Genomic DNA, 11,179 nt, shown 5'->3' with positions numbered 1-11,179 from the left:
TAATTGAAGTGAAATCTTAGTTATAAAAGATTTCTTCCCTTGCATGTATAGATTTAAAAGGGCTTCTAAATTCACTTATTTTGGAAATCCTTATTGTTTTTCATTAACACATGAATCAGTTCAATGCTCTCAAGCAAATTCTGACTCACAGTGACCCTTGCATAGCATGCACATTATAATAAAAAAGTACAAGAAAGAAAAATATTCCCACATGCTACACTTTTGATTATATGAAATAAGAAGAAAACGTTCCCTCACTATTGCTCTAATTCCATTCTCCTAACTAGTGACCCTTTGATGCACATTATTGTGGATATTTTTCCTATGCTGGTAGAAAAGGAGCATATGTATGGTATATACTGCCAAATGTTCATTTGTTAAGCCTTTGCTCTGTGCCAGGCATTATTGATTAAACAATAACACAAACTTAGTTTTAATCTTTAAGAAGTGTTGTAATAAGCAGGCATAGAATATTACAAGGGTATATAGTATTAAAAACCTTTTCTAACCTTTTTGCTGTTGATGAGACCCAGGTATTGAAGCTTTTTGGAAAGTATGTAAATTCTCCTTAGATGTTGTGAAGATTAATTATTTACTTAGGTAGAACATCTTGTTCATAAATATCCTCTTATTTTTCCTTTCATTGCTAATCTATACTTTTTAATTTTAAAACATTTCAAGAAATGTTAAATATTTCAATGCAATGTCAAAAATATTTATATGTCGGCAAATATTTTTAAGTACTTCGCCTGAACCTTTGCCTGTGATTATCACTATCTAACATACATCACTAAAACGAACGTGGCTTAGTGATGGTTGAGAGGTTAGTAATGTCGAGATACATTTCTGGAAACATTTTACAGAAAATACTGTGTATACTGTTAATAGAGAATATGTGGCAGGGAGGTTTTGTGCTCATTTAAGTTTAGAAAAGAGGGTTTAAAGGACTTAAGCACTTAAACTCTGGAGCCTTTTAGAACCTTTAATATTTTAACTTTCTGATTATTTATTACCTTTTACTTCCATGAATATATAAATGGGGAGCTAACTGGGCACATGTGAAAACTCATAGCGGCATATAATTTTTTAAATGTATAGTAATGTTAGAGTAAAAACAACTTATTTTAACCAGGAATGATTTTGTCATTTATAGTAGTAGATCTGTATTTTATGTTTGCATATTGAACTTTTTGAAATTAATGTATACACAATGAAAGAGCTCATTCATGAATCCTTAACTGGTAGGAGAAAATAAACCTGTTTCTCATATATTTCAGAACAAAGTAGGAGAGATGATTTAGAAGCTTTAGGTCATATGTTCATGTATTTTCTGAGAGGCAGTCTTCCTTGGCAAGGTTTAAAGGTAATTATTTTTTGTTTCCTTATTGAATTTTATAAAATGCTAATAATATACTATGGTTCTCTTTTATAACTAAATCATTTAAAAATGATTATTTTTTCAAGATATTAAAAATTTTCTGTTTTAGGCTGACACATTAAAAGAAAGGTATCAGAAAATTGGAGATACAAAACGAGCTACACCAATAGAAGTGTTATGTGAAAATTTTCCAGGTAATGAATGATGCTAAATTGATACATATGAATGCAAATTGATCCACTGGAAAGTAGGACTGTTAATTTTCATTGCTTGAGTTTGTAAATTCCCCCCCCCCCCATGCCTTAAAAAATTGTTCCAAAATGTGATTTAAAAGAGGGCATCATTTTATGTATAGACCACAGGGACAGATTATGCATTTGATTGGTAAAATGATAATATAAGATAATTCTATTTCTTAATAGTGTCGACCAATACCAGCTGAATGAGTCTCTTCTCCAAGGAGATTCTTTCATTGTTAGATGCTGTTGAGTCTGTTGCGACTCCTGTGGACTTTATGTCTAAGAGAATGCAATACTGCATTGCAATCCACTCGGTGCAGTGAGTGAGTGTATTGGTGGTTAAGTGTATGTCACTAGTTCTAAAGGGATTCTAGCTGGCCTTTGTGAGTGCTTTCATGTAAATACATAATCCACTAACGGTGGATTGTGATTAAGTAGCATGCATTATTATGTTGCTAACTTAATCTCTAAGGGTCCCGGGTGGCATAATGGGTTACTTATTTGACTGCTAAAGGCTAGGTCAGTAGTTCGAAACTACCAGAAAAAGAGGAGGCTTTCTGCTCAGAAATCCACAGAGGGCAGTGCTAGAGTCACTGTGAGTCACAATGGACTCAATTGCAGTGTTTCAATTCTTGTCCTTAATACTATCAAAGCTATAAAAATAATATAAAACATTTAATCTTTACTAATGGAACAAAAATAGTGGTTCTAATTGAAAACTCATTTCTCTTTGATCCCAATTTTCTTTCCTTCTTCCTATTTTGATTTCATTATATTAAAATTCAGAGCATTTTAAATTGCATTAGAATTTTGTTACGGTGCTCAGCTTTTTATAATATAACAATTTTATACATGTAAAATGTTTTCATTGATAATTATAGAAAAGTAGAATTAGAATATTAATTTTTCTTATAGAAGAAATGGCAACATATCTTCGTTATGTAAGAAGGCTAGATTTCTTTGAAAAACCAGACTATGACTACTTAAGAAAGCTTTTTACTGACTTGTTTGATCGAAAAGGATATATGTTTGATTATGAATATGACTGGATTGGTAAGCAGTTGGTGAGTACTATGCTGTATAATAACATTTTTACCATTAACTTTCACTTTTTTCTAGACCATTTTATTTAGGAGCCAATCCAAACATATCATTCCATAGTTCAGTCACACCAAGGGGCATTGTACAATTGCCAACACAATCAATTTCAAAACATTTTCTTCCTTCTTAAACACCTTGATATCACCATCCCTTTTCCACCCCATCTCCTTCACCGTATTCCTCCGGAACCTTATTTGTTTCCACTATATCTTTTTATCAGTCCTGGGTTACATATACCCAAAAAACAGACAATCATAACAAAGATTCAAGAATGCGCCCCACAATGAAAAAATATGCCAGAGATAAACCCCAATGAAACACAGAAAACATTGAAAACCAGATCTAGCCCTAAGTCTTACAGAGGGGAGATGAGTGAGAGGGTTTTAACCGATCAAATCAGGTTTATCATTTTGATCTACGACACTCACCTCTCCAGTCCTCTGTTTGGTGACCATTTTATTCTCATCCCTTAATTGTGGTTGAAGGGAAATCAGTTGAGGCTGATTTCCTGTGTAGATCTGGCAGATATATTTTGGGCTTCCATTGTTAATCATAGACTTCTGCAAACCAGAATCTCACAATTTAAGCTCTGATACTATGGATTATATAATTTACTATCCTTGAATCCCAGATGTTAGTGTGCTTCTTCCAGGTGGATTTAGTTGACATCATACTTATATGGCTGCTTGTTGGGAAACCAAGCCCATAAGACTCCAGAGGATGTCTGCCTGATAGCAGAGCACCATCTAATTTCTTCACCACACTTTGCTAGAGCGCACATATGTTCTGTGTTTCCTTCATGAGGGCAAGTATCAAGCAGGGGCATTTTGTAAGAACAAATTTTTCCTAGATTGGAGGTAGGATTAAGTGCAAGCCCAAAATCCATTCCTGGATCTACATGATTTTTATCTGCCTCTGGCTGCCTGGAGGCCTCTTTGTTAATTTATGGTAGTGAATCCTATTGTTCCTTGTTTTCTTTTTAAGATTATAAACTCTTCACTTGAAAAGATTTGAGAATAAGCAATTTAAAAAAAAATTGGTTTTATTTCCTTTGTGTAGACATATCTTGACATAGCACATTATTCCTTGAATTCTATTCAAATCCTGTACTTTAGAATAAGTTATTTTCAATGTTTTATTCCTGATTTAGTTCTTATACAAAATATTTTTTGTGTGTGCATAATACTCTAATGGTATGGCCATTTAAAAGGGCCAGCTAATTTTGGTTTTTGTTTCCCCTTGCTAGCTGATAAAATATCTGTTGCTTTTTAAAAATAAGTTTTACTTATTATAGCACTCTTAAGACAGTGATAATAATATAAGTAGTCTCTTAGATTGGTACTTATAAATTGGAGCATGTTTAAATTTTTTTAAATGTACTCAGTTTTTACAGATTTAAAATTATTGTCACAATTGTGAGATGATTGCTTCTCATTTAAAGAAATGCTATTAAATTCTTAGAGACAATTTAAAAAAAAATCTAATATTCAATAAAAAAATAAGTAGGCTTATTTTAAACATGTCTTCAATTGTGGCAGTGTTAATTTATCTTTACCCATACTTTGGACTGAAAAGCTCAGCAGTTTTTGAACAATTAATTGAATTACTCCAGAATTTATCAATTTTGGACATATGTGAGATCTGTGATGTGAATCTTGATTAACCTTATGTATTGGTTTTTATGTTTACATCAGGTTTTAAATTATTGGAAATAAAACTTTATTAATTTATCTGAGTCAAAAAGTTGGCAGTGGCAATTTTAATATTTTGTATAAAATTACTTTTTTCTACAAATAATTTATTTAGTCTATTCCTTAGTTTTGGAAACCAGAGCCATTAACAAATACATTTTCATTGTTCTGATAGGAAAAAATAGCTTGAAAGCAGCAATGACCTTTAGCTTTTCTTTTCTCTAACTCTGGTCTTTTGTAGATATAAAAATAAATACTTAAAGTAGTTTAATATTTTAAAAATACTCTTAAAATAACTCTGGTGTCTTTGCTTAATTTGTTAGTTTCAGGAACACATTGTGAGCCCATCTTTTAAACCATTAAATCAATCTTGTCTTATTTTTTTGTGTTTTTCCTGTTACACACAAAAAATTATTTTACATAACATTTTTGCAATAGAACGTATCAGTACCAATTACTTCTACATTGCAGCCTACTCCAGTTGGAGCGGTTCAACAAGATCCTGCTCTGTCATCTAACAGAGAAGCACATCAGCACAGGGAGAAGATGCAGCAGTCCAAAAATCAGGTGTGCTGGATATGAAATTTCCAATTTGTTTCTTAATTGCCTTCTGACAATTTATAAATATATTTGTTGTAGAGCCATATCCAGATGGCAGCTTTATGTATCTGTGTAGACATATATATACATATTGAAGAATTGAAATATATATTTCAAAAATTAACAGATTATACACATACACATATTGAGCTTGAAAATTTAATTTTTGACAATGTATTTGTCCTTTACCTTTTCTCCCTACCTATTAGCCTAAAGAAAAATATCTTTACAGAAACCGTAACTAGCCTATATCTTTGTAGTCATAAATTTCTAATTAGTGATATAAATTAGTAGAAACTTAGAGAAATGTTTGGTATTCTATTAGAATATCCTGTTGGAATGAATTGTAATAGTAGTTGATTGTTCTATCCATGGTTGTAATTTAGTTCACTAAATTATGTGTTGTTTAGGGAACAACACATAATTCAATTACATGCTAACTATTTGAAAGGCACTATTCTATACACTGCTTAAATGCAGAAAATGTAAGGTAATGCAAATGTAAGGTAATTTTCTAATGAGTGGCTAAAAGCAATGTTGGAGATAAAAGTTCACTCAATCTTTCACTTCCTGTGTACCTAGATGTGATTCAACTCTGGACTAGTTAATTTATCTCTCAAAGTCTGTTTCTTTATTTTGATATTATGTTCAGTAAATAGCATTGGTTGTCAGTGGTTTTGAAATGATTATAATGATAAATATCTTACAAAATAGAGCTATGTTATGTGAAAATTATTTTTAAAGCTGCATTGGAACTATAAACATTTTATGGAGCAGGAAACCTGAAGAATGAATGGAATATTTGAAGGCAGATTAAAGGCATATTGCGGAGAGTGAACAGTATGAAATGTGAAGCAGTGGTTTTAAAATGCAGAATTTAAAGAAGAGCAAGGAGTCCAGTCCGATTGGAGCAGAGAGTAGGTAGAGAAAGCAGGTTGAGATATAGTAGATGAGATTGGTCAAGAGTGCCGAGTTCATGTTTTCTGGGTAAAGTAATGGAAAGGTGTTGATGTTTTGCAGCCATATTTCCACCTTTCTTCTTTTTTAAAAAAGTAAAAAGAACCTTCACTGAAGCTATCTTTAACATTTAAAAAACAAAACAAAGCTATCACCCTAAATTAAAAACAGTGCCTTTGTAGGACTTTGTAGCCTGAGCCCTTTTGGAGAAGAATACAGTGTACTGTCCTTTGGCTTTTTTACTTTTATCCCATCAGAAGTTATGTGAGAGTTAGAACAAGTGGGGAAAACCAAAGCAAAGTACACTGCTTTTAAAGATCACAGCAAACAAAACACTAGACTTTAGAGAAATTTAACCACATTATGATATAAAATATAGGTAGTTTATAAAGCTTTGTCTTAGAATTTGACTTTCACAAAATTGAGACAAATTGTTGTGTACATAGGGGTGTTCCAACTCAGATGTACCCACTCTGACAGATTAGAACCGCCCACAGGGTTTCCTAAGATGCGTCTTCATGGGAGCAGTTTGCCTGGTCTTTTTCTCTTGCGGAGCTTGTGGTGGGTTTGAATCACTTTTTGGTTAGCCACTCAGCATGTAGCCATTAAGTCTCAGTGATCCTATAAATAAATTACTTCAAATATACATTGTAATTAGAAATAGGTCTTTTAGGAAATTAAGGCATACAGTTTCTGGCTTTATAAATCAGACCTATAAATTAATTTCTTGAATGTACTTGGAAGAAGATAATTGTTGTTCTCTGACGTTTTCCACTTGAGCTCTGTATGCTATAATAAAGTAAAACAGTTATGGTTGATTGAATTTGAGAAATATTGGATAGAGTGACTCCTTATTATAGGAAAAAATGAATCTAGAAAAGAACTCTTATTAGCTATCTGAAAATATATTAAACTGTTTAAATATTTTGAGAAGCCCAGAGTTCACAATACAAATAATTTTTTAAAAATTAGGATAGATCTTTCAAATGATTAAATCCTTTGTAATGTCTCTAGGTAAAGATTCTTACCCTCTTCCTGGAGTTGTGCATGAAACGTTGAGTACCTGGGTTAGGCCAGAGTGTCTAGATAAACAAATCCAGGGACATCATATAGGTATAAGAACAAGCTTTATATAAAGAAGTATTTATATATCAAGAAGGCATCCTAGCCCAATCCAACTCCAGTCCTAAGATATAATGCTAGTTCCTTAAATCCCTCTTCAGACTTACATAGCAGTTGACTAGTGATGTAGAAAGGTTGGAAGCAGGAAGATTACAAGCTGATGGGTGCAGAGTTGGGGATCCAAGGTTAGTGGGAACATGGCAGGGAATGGCAGGGCACCTGCAGCTCTCAGAGGTGGGCAGCCCACATGGACCAAACCCCCAAGAAAGTTAGAGTTCCAGCAGGCCAACAGGTAGAGGGGCAGAAAGAGCAGCAGTTCCCAAAGTCCCTCACTCTCATTCAAAAGGCCACCCCAAGCTACTACTTGATTGACAGGTTGACACCACCCCTGGCCAAGAGGGTCTCACTCACTGTCAATGGAGTCAATGCTGACTCATAGTGAGCCTTGTTGGTTTCTGAGATGGTACTTGTTTATGGGAGTAGAAAGTCCACTCCCAGGGAGTGTCTAACTCACATAACTCACATAAACTCATTCAGGTACCACAGTGCCCATAGCTTTTATCAATTTCCATTTAAAGTACAAATCTGCTAAATGTTGGTTTAAGGATTTGGTGGGTTTAATAAAAAGATATTCTAGAACTGTCATAATTACTTAGAGGATATAATTGTAATAAACTTTCCAGACATAGATGATGGACTTTTGCTTCTTATAGTTTTAGTATAGAAATCTTAGTGCCAGCACATTGATCAATTGTATCTCCTGAATTTGCAATATCCTTAACCAATGTGCTCCCGTCAGTATAAATCAATCTGCTGCCTAAACTCTTTGCTGTAATATAAAGTCATAGAGGTCTCTTCAGAAATGCAAATATTAGGAAAATTGGAGAACCTACTATATGTACTGTCTTCAAAGAACTTCTTGAATTCCCACAAGAATTGCAAAGCAAATATTTATGTTCTTTTTTTTATGTAGTATTGAGCTAAGCTTCATCTAGCAAGGAAGCCCACTGCCGACTTCTATAAGTGGGCCATCCTGACACTAGCCCACACTCTGAACCTTGAGATAGAGCTGCTGTAGTCCCAAGCCCAGGAGTAGAGTTTGAAAATGTTGGAGAAACACAGAAATCTATGAGGAAACTGTACTTGACTGTGCAGTTGAGAATAATTAAGGCAAGAGATCAGTTGGTTGGCATTTGAAACCAACCCTAAAAAGATATGGGTTGTAGCCAGCAGCTTTAAAATATTCAGAAATATCCTTTGTTGTAGTTTCTTAGACTTAGGATAGTTGGGGAAAGGGGTGGTGCAGGGGGTGGGGATGAAAGGAAAGAGCAGGCAGTCTTTAGAATATGTGTAATTGTGGTAAAGAGCCAGGTGCATAGTAAGGAGAGTAGCATGAGGCTCTGAGTTTGAATACTTCTTATACTCCTTACTAGCTTCGTGACCTTAGAGAAGTATTTAATATCTAAGTGCTTCAATGGCTTAATAAAATGGGGATGATATTGTTTTTCTGAAAATTAAGTAACAAACATAAAACAGCTCAGACAGACCAAACACAAAATTGAAACATAAATACTTAGGACTGCCACCATCTTAATATTCCATATTCCTGGAACATAGAAAACTAACTACACAATTATTCTTCATTTTGTTGTAGGTTACTACTTGTATGTGGTTATTAGCAGGCAGATTTATTAAGGAATCTAAAAATATTAAGACTTATTAGCTTGTTTCTTATAAATTCCTATAAATTAGTTTCTTGATTTGAACCAGATAAAAGGAGATCAGTGAATTAGAGGATCTCATATAGGATATGCTTGCAGCCTCATAGTGTTCTATTTAGTTCATCTCACTTTTAAAAAGAAATTTTCTATTTTTTTCCATATAGTCCTCACAATCAGAAGCAGATTATCCTAAGCAAGAGAGAAATGTTTTCTAAATCTCTAAGTAAACTAAGGACTATTGAGTTTTTTGGTTTTGTTTCTGACTTTAACCCTGTTAAAAGGAGGTCCTCATTTGAAAACCACTGGGGACCTCCATGGTAAGAACGCGGACAGATGCTTTTTTAATGTACTCATTATTTATTTGGAGCGCTTTCTTGGGCATCTCTGGGTTCTGAGTTAACTTTGTAAAGTTTAGAGGATTGTGTCTGTGATCTCAAAGTCCTTTCATATCTAAAATTGTTTTCTTTCTATTGTTAGTACATAATTTTAGTGCTTTTACTAAAATCTCTCCACATCACCATGCAAAGATAACTACATGGTTCAGAATAGTGAAGGCATTTTAAATTTCCTATTATACATTTGTTTTAATATATTTAAGGATGCGGTTTTTAACGTATTGGGTTTTTCTTCTTCCATGCATGCCATATGCATTAAATAAATGGCAGTCGGCAGACCACAGGGCAGCTTGGGACTCCCAGCAGGCAAATCCCCACCATTTGAGAGCTCACCTTGCAGCAGACAGACATGGTGGCTCGGTACAGGTATTTTCTGATTTTTGCATGAGTGATTATTTCCCAAATTTATACAACTAACCCTTTTTTTGGAACTCATGGCATGATTTCATACCTTAATGAACAATTTGTTGCTGAACTGTGTCCATAATCCTATCCCTTTGTTATTTAACCAAACACCAAAGTTAACTTGGTCTAAATTGACCATCAGGGATAATAAGATTTTGTCTTGGTTCATTTTTCCGAGAATACACAACAATATGTCATTCTCACAGCAGGCTAGAAAAACAGTTGTTAGTTGATAGCATTCGAAGTATGTGTTAAATTTGATTTTCCAATAGTGAGAGCAGTCTTTTTTAATGCTTTATGAAACAATGGAACATTTTTTATATCTTTTCCCTTTCATTGGTTTTGACTTACTAACTTGGCATCTGATATTCTTTATCCTTAGTTGACTTTCTCCTAAGTCAGTTTGTTCATTTTTATTTATTTTTCCTTTCAATGAGTTAGGAATAAACAGTAGGCACTCAATATGTGCTTTATGAAAAGATGCTTAAACAAACACGACTCTAATCTTATGTAATTTATGTGCACGTGTAGAAAATATCAGATGGAGAAAGCGATCAGAATAACAAGGACCCAGCACTTCCCCAGTCAAGTTTGTGTGCATTTAGAGCAGGAAGTTACTTTCTGTTTCTCAGTTTTGCGCCTTTCCATTATTTATAGATAGATACTATCTGCTGTATTGTTATCTTCCCCTAAATTTGAATCTTTTATCTTATTTATATTGTAGATAGGTAGACATGGTTGAATCTCTTAAGTCTTTTTAAATGTCTGTTTAAAAGTAATTGAGATAACATGAGAATTACATCTATTTTAATTAAATACCTTTCTTTAAATCTTGAGAAATTTCCCTCCACATATTTTCACTTGAATGTTTTTCCATTATTTGTTTAACCAAATTTAAAATTTTTCTTAGTGTCTATTTTTACTTAACTAGATTTCTCTTTGAATTATAAAAATCTTTTTGGAAGTATATATTCTTAAAAGCTCTATGATTTGCTCACAGTTAAGTTTGAAGTAACTAAATTGTTAACAAGATATTTCTTAAAAACTTACATTCAGTAGATTTCTTCAGCAATAATGGATATATTTAACTAGCTTTGTAAAATCTTAGAGTGAGGAAATCAGTCTGAATTATAACTTTTTATTTCCTCAATTCCTATTATTTGAAACAATAATTGAACAAATTGTATATCACATATATAACAAATAGGATTACGTATATATTACTTAATTAAGTATCTTGAATTTATGTGTACTGTCAAAAGTGTTTGTGCAGTGTTCAGGAGAATCTCCAGCAATTAAGAAATTAGGTTGGTTTTCTACCCCACCTCCGTCATTGGCAGCATGCACTTTTGTGGATTGTGCACTGTACGTAGGCGGCTGTGTTCCTTACCTGGTGACCAGGGTATATGTTCTTATGAATTATGCACGGCACACCCATTGCCTCCATGGTTGGCAGTGTGTATCCCAAGGATTGGGTGGCATGCACCAGCCAGCCACCTCTCTGGTTGGCTGCACATGCTGTGCCTGCAGCTGCATCACTTGTTCTTTTTGCTCCATCTGGTGCCAAACA

The 11,179-nt window shown here is 33.6% G+C and overlaps 1 protein-coding gene across 1 annotated transcript in view; it reads left to right on the top strand.

Annotated features, from left to right (window-relative positions):
* The window catches only part of CSNK1G3 (casein kinase 1 gamma 3), a 108,511-nt gene that overhangs the window by 71,215 nt on the left and 26,117 nt on the right, over positions 1 to 11,179 (top strand). Inside the window, exons 6-10 of the mRNA XM_045285052.1 lie at positions 1,278 to 1,363; positions 1,488 to 1,572; positions 2,533 to 2,681; positions 4,881 to 4,976; positions 9,475 to 9,570. Of these exons, the coding sequence (XP_045140987.1) occupies positions 1,278 to 1,363; positions 1,488 to 1,572; positions 2,533 to 2,681; positions 4,881 to 4,976; positions 9,475 to 9,570 (512 nt within the window). The remainder of the gene's footprint in view (positions 1 to 1,277; positions 1,364 to 1,487; positions 1,573 to 2,532; positions 2,682 to 4,880; positions 4,977 to 9,474; positions 9,571 to 11,179) is intronic.

This window comes from Echinops telfairi, unplaced genomic scaffold, assembly GCF_000313985.2.
Source record: "Echinops telfairi isolate 266 unplaced genomic scaffold, ASM31398v2 ScPeMD7_7469;HRSCAF=8507_1, whole genome shotgun sequence".
Classification (NCBI taxonomy): Eukaryota; Metazoa; Chordata; class Mammalia; order Afrosoricida; family Tenrecidae; genus Echinops; species Echinops telfairi.
Note: the sequence above shows the minus strand (reverse complement) of the source record. Positions and strands in the feature narration are given on the sequence as shown.